The sequence below is a fragment of the Gymnoscopelus braueri genome (genome assembly GCF_963280865.1).
Source record: "Gymnoscopelus braueri genome assembly, chromosome: 10".
NCBI lineage: Eukaryota > Metazoa > Chordata > Actinopteri > Myctophiformes > Myctophidae > Gymnoscopelus > Gymnoscopelus braueri.
This window is the reverse complement of record NC_137611.1, coordinates 27,416,883-27,432,031: the sequence shown is the minus strand read 5'-3', so window position 1 is coordinate 27,432,031 and position 15,149 is coordinate 27,416,883. Positions and strand designations below refer to the sequence as shown.

Below are 15,149 nucleotides of genomic sequence, written 5' to 3'. Positions count from 1 at the left end.
GCACTGACAATTACTTACAGTGATACGTGGACAAAACAAAATAATTGGTCATTAACACACCACACACTGGACTGAACGCCCCTCCACCCATGGAAAGACAGTAAAACAGGTCGACAACTTCACATATCTTGACTTGGACTCACTTTGGACAATAAACTCAGTTTTGATCGACGCATCTCTTCTATCCATACACGATTCCTGCAAACCCTCCATGTTATCTGTAAGCTCAGAGGAACACTGTCTTTTGCCCCACACCTCTTTTAGTTACTCTAAATAAGCATAATTCATCCCATTCTGTTGTACTATTCCCCATTATTGTTCAACATGTTGACCATCTCCAACAAAAACAAACAGGCTGCCTCTGAAATATCCTTCCACACAAAACTCTCACACCTGAATGACAGAGCCACCACACGCCTCGCACTCACATAGCAAATGAAACTGATCACCCCCTCAATCATCACTTCACAATAATGCTGCGAAGAAGGTTGCTTTTGCAGGAGTGTTGTCCACTCTGCCATTGCAGCATTAAACAAACTGCCTTGCTGACATGTTGTTGTGTGTTATTGAGTATGGATGTATTTTAGAGATTCAATGAATTGTCTTTACCCGTATGCTGTGTCGCATGCTACTGTTTATGTGTCTCTATGTTGAGCAGGCTGTGAAAACAAATATCCCTCTGGGACAATAGTCTAATCTAAAGTTGAATCTAATCTAATAGCTTCAAAAGGTGTGTAGCTTTGTGGCAGACAGTCAAATGTTTCTCCATAGGATACTTCTGTTTCAAAACACAGAGATCCTAATCTTCCAACAAAGTGTCAAATCTTCCCAATTAATCTGACGCTATATTCCATGTGTGCATGCGTTTGATTTGATGAGCTGCTTCTTCTTCAGGCAGCGTGTGCCGCTGTTATATCCGTCTGAATGGGAGTGGATTGGGCAGAGAGCAGAGAGACCCTACTAGTCTCCCAGTAATGATACATTCTCATTTCCATGGCTCAGCCCAATTAAACAAGGCCCAGAGGAGACCCGGGACTCTATTAGAGCAGGTCTCCACATCAGCACCACATTCTCTAACTCCTCAGTGCTCATCAGAGCCTCCTCCTGATGTTGCCCTAGTGAACTACACCAAGAGGCATGTTATACTCTCTCTCGCTCTTCTGCAGATTAAACCTATGAAGTGCACGACTGGGAATAAAGCCAATGGACATTTTATATCTTCTTGTGTGGGACGTTGACTGTTAATAGGGTGTGAAGGGGTTAAACGTGTGATGGTGTATTTTTACTAGAGACATGAGTGTTGGCACTCCGCTCTGCTGCTGATGTATAGGATGTCACACGCACACACACACACACACACACACACGCAGAAGCGATCCACACACATGGCTGCTGAGTCAGCACTTCCTGCATACAGTGTCACGTCCCCCGACTTCCACTGAGGTCATATGAAAGGTAGAGATATGGCCAGGAGAGTCAATTCTCTTCCAATTTGGCTTCCCGTCAGGAGTCACCTGAACGCTTGCCCCTCGAATCAATTTCTCCCAAGCATGACCTTGTCACAACATGGAATGTCTGGGTCAGGGAAGGGCACCGTTCCAGAGGCTTTCACCAACTGCTCAGCTCTGTCACTGACTGTTCTGCTCTGGTGGCAGTGTCAACATGACATTCAGAGGACGACAGGACGTGTGTGTGTGTGTTGCGTGTCTGTGTAAAGGTAACACAAATACATGTATTCACAGCCTACTAAGCCACCAAGTATTCGAAAATCCAACGGTGCTGTAGTACAACACCGTTGGTCAGCATACACAGTAAAATCCTAACCCTAAGGCTTTTGCTGTGTAGGGCTGTAGGCGCTTGATTATGTCTGTGTGTTGTTGGGGAGCGAATGAGGCGTGGGAGGGGTCTCATGCTAGTACGCTGGTGTTGTGATCGTGATTCAGTGCTCGAGTCGGCCTTCATGAATGCAACAATATCTTTCTGGTTAACGTTGTTGATGTAGTTTGTCTACGTTTGCTTACCTGTTGAACGGCGTAGTTCGATTTGAGGGTACACGACTGAATATAAACTGCTCTGGCGATGTCCACTGTTCATTTGAAAAGTTATGCAGCAAGAAATTACACATCTAGCCATCTTTTTCTGCCATCCTTTCTGACTGACGCACACAAAGCAACGGAACTGTAGGAGGGGCGTTGGGGTAGATGTTTGCTAATGTTGTGAATATAGCAAACATAACATAGCAAGATATAAGGTATTTTCATAAAACATACATCTGACCATGTCGTGTTAGCCTATTAACCACGTGAACCATAGATCACAATGCAAGATTTGGTGTAGCGAGAAAAGAGAGGAACAAGTATAGAGCCCTGGGGGACACTGGTCAATGAAGTATATAGGGTTGCATTTTGTTTTTAAATACCAAATATGGCCATGGGTGTTATGGCGACAGAGGATTAAGACTAACCGTTTCTTAGCATCTTTGGGAGGGGGAGTAAAGTTATTTTAAATTGGGGAAGCTGTTGCATCAGTTTCTCCACTCACATGGTATCCAGTACAGGCTCTTCAGGCAGGGCGGGATTTATCAAAATATCAAATATAGTTCCTCATACCCTGAATATGTTTCAGCCCCCAGGTGAAGGGTGGCATGAATGCAGCTAGCTGAATAGCGTGTGCACCAGAATTATTGGAGCAGCCTCTCCGATTAGGTACCACTGGACAGCAAATGAGAGCATGGACGGTGTATCGTGTCTCCTGGCTCTCACAGTGGACAAGATGCAAGAGCTCCATTTTATGTGCTGGCTGTTTAAGCATGGACATTATCAGTGATAAACAGATGGATTGCTGGCATCACGGTGAGCCAAAGGCTCAGCATGGCACAGTCTCCTCTTCCCATGTAACAGGAGGGACCCTATGAAGATTTCAGATCAAACCAGTCCCACTTCTATTTGAAATCAAATATTTGACAGAGAAATACGGTATCCTGATGAACTGGACACCACTTGTTTACAGTGTCGCACAAGTGGCGTGTAAGGTTATTACATTGCATCACTCGCAACGATGAAGATGTTCTTCAGCACAGCCAATGTCTGACATTAGGCGCTGACATGGCAGCACGACACATTAAAAATACAAAATAGGGTATGTTACACCGGAACATTTCCATTTGAAATGGCAGAAAATCATATCGACTCGAGTTCACAACAAAAGCACGAGATGATTTTCAAACCCCAGCACGCTCAGGTAGGAATGATTATAAAATCAGTCTAATAAATGAGCTGCAAAAAGGGAACTCGCGGCTTTTGAATCCTCCTCAGGTTGTGAGGCTTATTTCTGAAAACAAATGGCATAATCACAAAGCTCATAAGTCAAATACGCGAGAAGGACCTTCTGTTTTACCTCTCCCAATTAAATGATCCTTGATGTGGGTAGGCTTATAATAATTATGCACAGTATCCACACACGGCAGAAGGACTGATAGAAGTAATCCCTCATTTAGCTTAACCTCCATCTAAATTATGTTGAACCATAATGACAACAGACATGATAAGGCCTCATCCTGACAAACTGAGATAGAGATCCAACTGCATACCAGAAAGAGATAGAGGGGGGAGGGGGCAGGGGGGGGGGGGTGCTAAGACTTTGGAGGGCAGATGATTTTTTTGTCAAGTGGCTTCAGTGTTATTACACAAAGTGTAACAATGCCAAAGGACAGTGGCATGTCTCTGCGATAGGTCGTACCTCGAGTCAGCTGCTGGGATGACTCATGCTGCTGTCCCCGACTGGCATGAAAGCATGCTCTGGTCTATACCATGTGAGCGACTGTCTCCCCATGTCCTACTTTAGAACCACGATTTGTCAAAGGTGCATGAAAGTGATTAGTCTACCAATGCTATTTCATATGCAGTAGCCTTGCCCACATGGTAAAACGCCCCACTGTGGAGGAGAAACCCTGCATTCTGTCCCCGAGGGGGGGGGGCATCTGCCTCAAGTCTAGATATACAGTATAGAATAGATTTGCCACATGCAATATAAAGGTGTCTGTCAGTCAGTCAGCAGCAGATCAAGGCCATCACCTGATAAATGCTGTGGTTCTTAAATAAAGAAAATAGAGGCCTATTCATTGGGTTTTGAAATCAGAAGGTGTCCATCACTCACTCACACAATGTATTCCACTAGTCATCATGAAATGATCCACGAAAAGCCTATTATAGGTTGGATGGGGGGGGGGGGGGGCATTGATACATGTATTGATAAGAGACAGAGAGAAGGGATTCCATGATGCACGAGGATGCATTGGGCATAAACTTACCTTGGTGACAACATTCCGCACGAGCCCGGTCTGCAGCTCAAACGTCCATTCCTTGCACATGCACTGCATGTTGGCCGTGTCATTCTTGCCAAAACTACTTCCATTGGGATAATGACCGTCACTCCTTTGATAAGCGGGACGCTCACTGTTATGTGAAAATAACGCGGAATGACTTTTGGTCACATTGGTGACATTCGCCAAAACAGGCTGGTGGACACACGTGTTGTTCGGCTGGGCGAGGAGGAAATTGTCGGAATACTGGCTGAATCCGATGAATATCGCCGGGATCCACGTCAGGACAATGAGGTGTCTCTGGTAATTCCCGAATCCCCCGAGGAACGGCAGGACGCAGTCGTCGATGCGGAACAGCACTCCCGGGGGCGACGCGGTGCCGTCGGGAGACACGAAGCCGTTCTCCGGCTGCTGGTGGTCCGGGTCCGTGTCGAGCTGCACCACGGCCATCGTCGCGGTCTCGCTCATGGATGGATGCGTGTGGAAGCAGCAGTCAGTCAGTCAGTCAGTGAGCCGGTGGGTTGGTTGGTAGTGCTACTACTGCCCCTGTCGATCGGTGTTGCCAGGTTCTGCGAGAGAAACAAGCGTTCAAGGTCGAGGAAAACGAGCCCCATAAGAAGCGACATGAGCACTTTAAACCTAAATACATACTGTATATATATACGTCGGCTATTTGAAAATAGCTCCCATGGGCTTGTAGATCGGCTATTTTCAAAAGAAATCTTGAAATAAAATGCTGAACATTTGGAAGATCTTTTTTAAACATTCTAGCAACACATCTGGTACAGGGCTCTTTGGGCACAAAATAGTTTCAGATGGGGGCTAGAGAGGGACACTTACATATTAATTTGGGGGTCCATGACATGGAAATGTTTGAGAACCACTGGTCTAAACAACATTAGGAAACAAGCCCAAATAAGCAACTACACTTTAGAAAGAAGCCCAAAAAAACGCTTATAATAAGCGGACATGGCAACACTGTCCACAATGCGTCAATGCCCCCGCTCTGGTGCTGAAAGCAGTGCGCACTCAATCACTGGAATGGAAATAAGACGCACCTCTTTATTATCAGGAAGCATTCACTTCACTCCGTGTGTTGCTGCCTGCCACCGAAAGAAAGGGCTATTCGGTTGAAAAGCACCGGAACAGGAGAGACCGCAGTGGTGCAGCCTATGTATAATCAGTGGTAGAGTAAGTAGTAGTGTGTCCCTTTAGGCCCCCTCGTCTCATACATTGTAGCCGACGTTGTGTCGTTGTAGGACGGCGTGCTTTCGGAGGAAGTGCCGAGTCCGCCCTCTCCTGAGGGCGCTACAGGTAACACACCTGTCTGTCCACAAATATAGACCTTAGTCCCGTCCCTTTAAAGACTCTACTATGTCGCTGGTGCACTATGGTCCTCCTACACGTCAAAGGTTCTGTAGACTAATAAAACAATGTAAAATGGCAACTTGAACACACACATTATCAATACAGAACACAGCTAGCCAGGTAGGTGTCTACTACCTACGTCCGAGAGGAGGCGGGACTCGCTCTATTCCCCACCCACCATCTACCAGCTTGTTGTTGGTGATTGGAGCATATTGCTACTGTAGTGTCTGTAGCCTACTGTTACTGTACAGACATGCAGACTGGTTTGGCCATAATGTCAATGTGCCAGGAAAACTCTGAGATTTGCACAATGAACCTGGTAACTTTGTTTAAGGCAATAACTATGATATATCATGTAACTGAATAAAAATGTAGGCTAGAGACACTATTATTATTATTATGATGACATATTATTGTGTTATTATTATTTTTATCATTATTATTATTACTATTATTAATAATAATAGTATTATTCTTATGCCTAGATTATTGTGTGTGTGTGTGTGTGTGTGTGTGTGTGTGCGTGTGCGTGCGTGTGCGTGTGAGAGAGAGAGAGAGAGAGAGAGGGAGGGGGGATTTAGCATTTTTGTAAATGTATGTTTCCTCTGCCTATAAAGCCCCTTTAAATTGAATAGAGAGAGAGAGAGAGAGAGAGGGGCGTTGATTTAAATTAGGGGGTAGGGAGTATGGACATCCTCCTGAGTCCTACCACTTTTGGATGTCCGACTACCATTCATTTTACCTAATATAAGATATGTTTTCTCTTCTGTGAAACAATTTTATTGACTCTACAAAGGGTTAACTCAGGGTTTCCCTTTCTGCTCCCCCACAAGCTGTAGTGTGATTGGCTGGGTATAGAGCCAATCATTTAAGCAGAGTCAGCCCTCCTGTCACCTTGCAACACAGTTGGATTGAGGCAGAGGGAGAACTGGGTTAAGGGTTTGATTGAATCAACTTCTATAAGGCACCTCCACATTAAGAAAGACATTCCTCATTCAACTATTAAAACATTTGGTTACTGGTGTAATAGTAATATCTTGACTTGCAAAGAAAGCTAACAAAGCCACTTTCTCTTCAAGTTCATGCAGACTGACATATCATGTAAGGCCCAAGCACAGGTCCCCCCCCATGGACGGATTATGGACTGGGTCTATAGGGCCAGTGCCCAGAGGCCCTTGACTACTAGGGTGCCCCTGAGGCCCTGGGTTTGCGAGGACGATCGACAATTTACTAGAACGTATATAGATTAACGCTCAAACAAGTAGGCCGCTCTGCCTACACAGTACAAGGCCCCTCTTACTGTATGGCCGTCTAACAGGTCTAACGTCTGACTAACAGACGTTTACATGCAAATATTAAGTGAGTAAATAAGTAAGTAAAGTAAATGCAAATAAATATCATGTAAATGCACTAAGTTGTAGACATGTGTCCTGTATGATGAAATGTCTACAGGTGCTTTCTTGACCCACACGTGCCTTACAATTTAAGTAGTGTGTTTGTGTGTCCACCTGACTACCTGTCCTGGGTAGTGCAGGCGGGCTGGCCGGCCGAGTCTTATATTAAAATTGGCTTAAGGGAGGACTGGCCGGCCGGCCAGACCACGTCACGCTCATGTCACTATGACTCCTATGACGCCATAACCGGGTTCCCAATGCAGCTACGCCCAAATATGGAGTGTGTTGTCTAACCTCAATGTGTCGTCATGGCATCAGGTGCAAACAAATCAGTGAGCTCCATATATGGGCACAAAAGGGGCCATGCCCATAAATAGGTATATACTGATGACATCAGCTATCTCCATATATGGGCATAAAAGGGACAAAGACAGATGCAGAGATAATGTGTTTTAAGACATTTTGGTGGGATGAGAGGCAGAAAGACAGTGATAGTTTTATTCCATGTTTACAATTTTTTTGTCATACTCATATATGTCCCATTTTAATGCATTGGTCGACCCAATTTAAAAACTTTACTTGCACATATCAGTAAACTTGTTCAATTACCATAGCTGAACTGTCAAACCAGGCAACACACGCCTCCACCCGACTGTCAGTGTTTAACAATGCTTCACTCTCCAGGACACAGTGTGCCACTGCACTTATTAGTCGAGTCCAGCTGAATGTTTGGTAATTGTGGGATCGCTAAAGCGATCACACTAATGTTATTGCCACTATTTATATACTATATTCCGCCCGTTTTTTGATGGCTAACTAGTCCTTCATACTTTTATCTACAAACTCCGTTCCAACTCTTCAACGTTCGGCCTACTCAGGACATATCGGCTACCATTTGAATTTTTGAAATCATTTGTACTTTTAGAGATATTTCACTTTTTACTTCTAAAAAACTCCCATTCATTTCAATGGAGAAATTCATACTTTTAACTAGAAACTCCGTTCCAACTCTATAACGTTCAGCCTACTTAGGACATATTGGCTACCATTAGAATTTTTGAAATAAGTTGTACTTTTAGAGATATTTCACTTTTTAAATAGTAAAAATACTTAAAAGTTGATAAAAAGAGTAAAAATACTTAAAAGTTGTAAAAATTAGTAAACGCTACTTTAAAGTAAATAAAGTGACTAAAAATAATTTAAAGTAAATACATTGAGTAAAAATACTTAAGAGTACTTATATTGAGTAAAAATACTTAAAAGTACTCAAAATGAGTAAAAATACTTAAAAGTTGAAAAAAATAGTAAAAATACTTAAAAGTTGATAAAAAGAGTAAAAATACTTAAAAGTTGTAAACATTTGTAAAAGCTACTTTAAAGTAAATAAAGTGACTAAAAATACTTTCAAGTAAATACCTTGAGTAAAAATACTTAAAAGTACTCAAAATGAGTAAAAATACTTAAAAGTTGATAAAAATAGTAAAAATACTTAAAAGTTGTAAAAATTAGTAAAAAATACTTTAAAGTAAATAAAGTGACTAAAAATAATTTAAAGTAAATACCCTTAAGAACCTTTCAAACCTTTAGAACCTCTTAAACCTTTAGAACCTCTTAAACCTTTCAAACCTTTAGAACCTTTCAAACCTTTCAAACCTTTAGAACCTCTTAAACCTTTCAAACCTTTCAAACCTTTCAAACCTTTCAAACCTTTCAAACCTTTCAAACCTTTAGAACCTTTCAAACCTTTAGAACCTCTTAAACCTTTCAAACCTTTCAAACCTCTCAAACCTTTCAAACCTCTCAAACCTTTCAAACCTCTCAAACCTTTCAAACCTTTCAAACCTTTCAAACCTTTAGAACCTCTTAAACCTTTCAAACCTCTCAAACCTTTCAAACCTTTCAAACCTTTAGAACCTTTCAAAGCTTTAGAACCTTTAAAACCTTTAAAACCTTTCAACCTTTCAAACCTTTAACTCTACTAACACTATCAATACTCAATACCATCAACATTCTTAGCGATCCCACACTGTTTCTTCAGGAACAGTACCTTCTAGTTATGACTTATAATCAACCAGTTAGCACTTACCCAGGACTGGAAATTCAACCCGGTAACAGGAAAGGTGGCCACCAAAACATTCTGGGCACTATGGAAAATTGGGCACTAGGGAAATATGGGCGCCCGAAAGAGTGGGCACTTTGGGGGAAGAAGAGTGGGCACTAGGGAAATCTGATCAGATCAGATTCACTTTATTGTGGGATCGCTAAAGCGATCACACTACTGTTATCTTCACCGTTTTTGGGACCGTTTTTTGGCCCCTAACTAGTCCTTCATACTTTTAGCTACAAACTCCGTTCCAACTCTTCAACGTTCGGCCTACTCAGGACATGTCGGCTACCATTTGAATTTTTGAAATAATTTGTACTTTTAGAGATATTTCACTTTTTACTGCTAAAAAACCCATTCATTTCAATGGGGAAATTCATACTTTTAGCTAGAAACTCCGTTCCAACTCTATAACGTTCAGCCTACTTAGGACATATTGGCTACCATTTGAATTTTTGAAATAATTTGTACTTTTAGAGATATTTCACTTTTTACTGCTAAAAAAAATCCCATTCATTTCAATGGGGAAATCCTATTTAGCTACAGTGGAGCCTAGCAACTGCTTATTAGACCCTAGCAACACCATATTAGACCATAGCAACCACCTATCATACCCTAGCAACCACCGATTAGACCCTAGCAACCACCTTTCTAACCTAGCAACCACCTGCTTTACCCTAGCAACCACCAATTAGACCCTAGCAACCACCTATTAGAACCTAGCAACCGGCTATCAGACCCTAGCAACCACAGTTTTACCCTAGAAAACTACATTTTACACTATTCAACACCGACAAACCTTTAGAACCGTAGACCTTTAAAACCTTTAGAACCTTTCAAACCTTTCGAACCTTTCGAACCTTTCAAACCTTTCAAACCTTTCAAACCTTTCAAACCTTTAGAACCTTTCAAACCTTTCAGACCTTTCAAACCTTTCAAACCTTTCAGACCTTTCAAACCTTTCAAACCTTTTGAACCTTTCAAACCTTTCGAACCTTTCAAACCTTTAGAACCTTTCAAACCTTTGGAACCTCTTAAACCTTTAGAACCTTTCAAACCTTTAGAACCTTTCAAACCTTTAGAACCTTTCAAACCTTTCAAACCTTTAGAACCTTTCAAACCTTTCAAACTTTTAGAACTTTAAACCTTTCAAACCTTTAACACTACTAACAATATCAATACCCAATACCATCAACATTCTTAGCGATCCCACACTGTTTCTTCAGGAACAGTACTTTCTAGTTATCATTCACATAGATCAGGAGTTTTCAACAGGTGGTCCGTGAAGGTATTGCATGTGGTCCCTGACCATGCATTTAGTAATTGTGAAAGTGAATATTTTCTTCCACGGAACAGTGCACTAAATGATCTGGTGACAATATGATGACGCGTCAATGTCAGTTACTGAGAAGTCGGAGGTCATCAGGACAAGAAATTCCACAGAAAACCTCAAGAAGGGGAAGTGTACGGTATTGCCTGATTGAGTCATCATTATTAGGAAAGGTTCCCATATAATCACATGTGTGTCTGCTCACTCATACATAAGATACAAAACATGAGTTTAATGGAAGGTTGGATAAAGTAAGAGAATGGAATAAGGGTAGCTGTGGGGTAGGAATAGACCAGTGGTTCTCAACCTTTTGTTTTAGCTCTGGACCACATATTTCAGTTAAATAATGCCTGCATGGGCTTGATATAATTTGTTACACATAGTATCATGCAACAAATTAAATCAAGCCCTTAACAGTCATTATTTAATTGCAAGCTTTTTCTCCCACACCAAGCCTATTAATTCAAATGTTTTCTTACATTTGATGGACTTATTCAATACTATTTTAATACATTTTACAAAGGTATTTTATCCTACTTATATTTATTATATTTACATTTTAAAAGATTTTCCCATGGACTTGCAGGCTTAATTATGGAGTGGGCACCAGACCTCGGAAGAGTGGGCACCAGGGGTATCCGGGCACCAAAACGGGAATACTAAGTGTTGGGTTAGTGTCCACAGAAAGCATTTTGCACCTGTCTGGCATTCATATTACTGGAATACAACTGTATTCAGATGATACCCCCATCCAAAACATTTTACAACACATATTATATTAGTTTGAGGTTAAGGTTGGGCATAGTTCTGTGAGGTTAAAGTTAGGGTTAGGGTTAATTCTACTGAGGTTAGGGTTAGGGTTAAGGTTAGGTTCAGGCATAGTTTTACTGAGGTTAGGATTAGGATTAAGGTTAGGGTTAGGCAAAGTTTTACTAAAAGGTGCCCAGTCTTCCCCATAGGGTGCCCACTCTACCTGGTGCCCACTCTTCTCTAGTGCCCACTCTTCTCACCCAAAGTGCCCACTTTTACTGGTGCCCACTCTTCTCTAGTGCCCAGTCTTCCCAGAAAAAGGTGCCCAGATTTCCCTAGCCAAAACCATAATAACCCAGTTATATGGAAACACACGTTAGTAGGCTAATCTAAAACTACAAATTTATGAATGTTGCATTTAAAGACAAATGTGTATTGTTAAAAACATACAAATAACTAGAAAAAGTGCTCCTCGGAGCACATGTCTCCGCCAGGTCAGATAGGTTATTGTGGGGCAGCAATGTTCGGAATTAGCCAATCAGGATGGAATATGAAAAATTGGACGGAACCATCTTGATCACTTGACTATATGTGTACCGATTTGCATGATGTTTGAATTTGTAGGAGTAATATAAAAAAGAAAAGTGTTGCAAAATTGGCCTCCTGGTGGCGCTATAATAGGGCAATGTTAAAAGGATGGCATTTGTTCTTCAATGTAGTGCGAATGTGCGTGCAAAGTGTCACCACAATCGGACACTGCATTCATGATTTGTGGTATTTTGTTCAAAACGGGCCACTCCTGCAAACTTTAGATGTCAATGTTAGCCAATCAGGATGGAATATGAAAATTTTAAAAGATCCATCGTGATCACATGACTATAGAGATCATGTGTACCGATGTGCGTGAAATTTGGATAAATTCTGAAGGCTTAATATCAAAAAATGTGTTTCACATAAGTCGGCCTCCTGGTGGCGCTATGAAAGGCAAATGTGAAGAATTCAGGGCAGCTGTTTTTCCTTGGCCTCTAGGGAGTGTGCGTGCAAAGTTTCATGCAGATCGGTGCAGTTATAGTTAAAAACACAAATCGTCCATTTATAGCGCCACCATGAGGCTGATTTGAACATTTTCAAGTGGCATTTCTTCCTCGGCCTAGTGGGAATGTGTGTGTGAAATCTCACGGAAATCGCAAGCTGCGTTCATGATTTGAGGCATTTTGTTGAAAACGGAGTAATCCTGCAAACTTTGGAAGCCAACCTTAGCCAATCAGGATGAAATATGGAAAATTGGACAGATCCGTGCTGATCACATGACTATAGAGATACTGTGTACTGATTTGCGTGATGTTTGAATAAAATCTGTAGGAGTACTGTCAAGAAATGTGTTTTGAAAAAAGCGGCCTCCTGGAGGCTGGTGGTAATTTGAAAAATTTGGGGCAGAGGTTCTGCTCTGGCATCCAGGGAGTGTGTGTGCACAGTTTCGCTGCGATCAAGCCAACGGTGCCGGAGATTAGCTGTACACAAAATCACAGAATGACGGACACACGGACGGACGGACGGACGGACGGACGGACACACACACGGACGGACGGACAGGGGGCAAAACATACTCTCTCGCCATGCCTTTCGGCCTGGCGGAGACAATGAACATTTACTTACATAGGCCTATTCCTCACAAAAACTAAGAAATTGGGGACATGTCTAACCATATCTGCACAAACACCTGTGCAATATAAATAGGCCTAGTCATCATTGAGAACTCTTGATATAGGACTTATTTGACTCTTAATTTGACCATGGATAGTAGGCTACCTTTGGGGACATGCTATAACTCACGTCTATCATTCGACATTGTGACATAGCCATAGAAAATAGCAGACAGGCCCCAGTGTGAGATGAAGAGGCACACACTGCTGTAACTTACATTGTATTACACAATGCTGCCCTCCACTGGCTGACTCGAATAATGTTAATTCCTACTGATTATTGCAGAGCATTTGAAAAACAAAAGAAAGAAAGAAAGTAAGAAAGACAATCCTGTAAACAGTGTGGGCACTGCGGCTCAAGGTAGCAACTGAAATTTGGTATTGGCTGATAATAATATGGACTTCAGCTGGGTTTAATTGATTTGTCTATGACAAGCAGGTGTAAATTTCCACCTAAAATACAAAATAACTATTATTAATTTATGAAGCATATCAGGGAGTGTGAGTGTCTATTAGGATAAATGTACTGTAACTCTACATGTCAATAATTATTTTGTGCCCAATTTTCAATCAAAATAAGTACTATTGTTCAAGAATAAACATTTTAGCCTACCAACATTTCATTTGCATCCTGTTACCAGCAGCCAAATAATGCAGTGTGGACAGAGCATATCTCATGGGTGCTTGCCAACAGAAACCAGTGAGTCGCTTTATCTCTGTTTGTTATCATTCAAACCTGTACTGTATGCATCTCCATAGTAACCAATTCAGGTGTGTCCAGGATCCGCCCTTGTATTCTTGCATTCGTTGTTCTGTGTGTGTGTGTGTGTGTGTGTGTGTGTGTGTGTGTGTGTGTGTGTGTGTGTGTGTGTGTGTGTGTGTGTGTGTGTGTGTGTGTGTGTGTGTGTGTGTGTGTGTGTGTGTGTGTGTGTGTGTGTGTGTGTGTGTGTGTGTGTGTGTGTGGCAGCAACCCAAAATGCTTAACTTTTTTGTTTTGACAGTTTCCTTGTAAAGCCCTGGGGGTGTGCTAAAGGCTGACAGGCTATCAATCCAAATTTGCTAAAGTAATTCTGACACTGCATGCTGCTTATACACCATTGTATGGTATGCATTATCACTTCTTACTGCAAACTTCTAGGCAGGCCTCCAAGACCATTTTCATATATTATGACATGTTATGTTTCAAAAGTTAGGCGTAGCCTACATTTAATTCAAAGTCCAACAGATATGGCTATGGGCAAAAATGAATTTATGGTCCTTGTATTGTGTGTGTGTGTGTGTGTGTGTGTGTGTGTGTGTGTGTGTGTGTGTGTGTGTGTGTGTGTGTGTGTGTGTGTGTGTGTGTGTGTGTGTGTGTGTGTGTGTGTGTGTGTGTGTGTGTGTGTGTGTGTGTGTGTGTGTGTGTGTGTGTGTGAGAGAGAGAAAGGGGGGGGGAGAGGCTATCTGAGGCCCTTATATTGTAGTAAAACGAATATGACCCAAGGGCATAATGTTGGAGGGCCTCATCCTTACTTCCTACCCTTCTACTTTCAACCCCCTTTCTTGGACCAATGCCATCTTGGAATTCAGCCTTCATTGTTATCTCTCAACTACACACCTGCAAAGTTATGTGTGACTGAATCAGGCACGGCTGTGACACTGTTGCATTGAAAATACAGACAGACAGACAGACAGAGGCATACATGTAAACACCTGTCAAAGTGGGCCTACTGAAAACCACAGAGGTTGTTTTCAGGACATTGCCAGGTAGTTCCCGGTAGGTGTCTCCAGGACTGACACACTCAGACACACCAGGTGAGAACAATACCAGCCAAGCTGTCACAGTTAGTAATCTACCGCTTAATATAATGAACAATAGTGTGAACCCAACAGTGAGAGTTGACAAGAAATTGACCTCTTAAGCATAGCAGTATAGCAGTATAGCAGAATGTTTTACATTCTTTTGCCTAATAAAAATTTCAATCAAAGTATACTGAAAACATTTTGTCATGATGCGAAAACTTGTAGATCTGTTTTCAGATCCCCCCCCCCCAGCCTGTATGACAAGTGCTTCATTGTTCTCTATGAAATGTCTTCATCCCTACATACAACAATCCACTACGGTTCTCCAAGGATTCCGGACAGTTCCCAGGAGAAGGTAACAAGGGAAAGTCAGAACATGGCCTACGTCAATAATAGA

At 42.0% G+C, this 15,149-nt stretch overlaps 2 protein-coding genes across 3 annotated transcripts in view; both read right to left on the bottom strand.

Moving 5' to 3' along the window:
- Nucleotides 1–5,801, bottom strand: part of LOC308094405 (solute carrier family 22 member 23-like) — a 58,536-nt gene extending 52,735 nt beyond the window's left edge. The window contains exons 1-2 of the mRNA XM_080441045.1: nt 5,380–5,801; nt 4,310–4,890 (exon numbers count right to left, since the gene is read on the bottom strand). Of these exons, the coding sequence (XP_080297171.1) occupies nt 4,310–4,789 (480 nt within the window). The 5' untranslated portion in view covers nt 4,790–4,890; nt 5,380–5,801. The remainder of the gene's footprint in view (nt 1–4,309; nt 4,891–5,379) is intronic.
- ripk1l (receptor (TNFRSF)-interacting serine-threonine kinase 1, like) overlaps nt 1–15,149 on the bottom strand; it is a 733,201-nt gene that overhangs the window by 41,660 nt on the left and 676,392 nt on the right. The gene's annotated exons all lie outside the window — the stretch shown is intronic.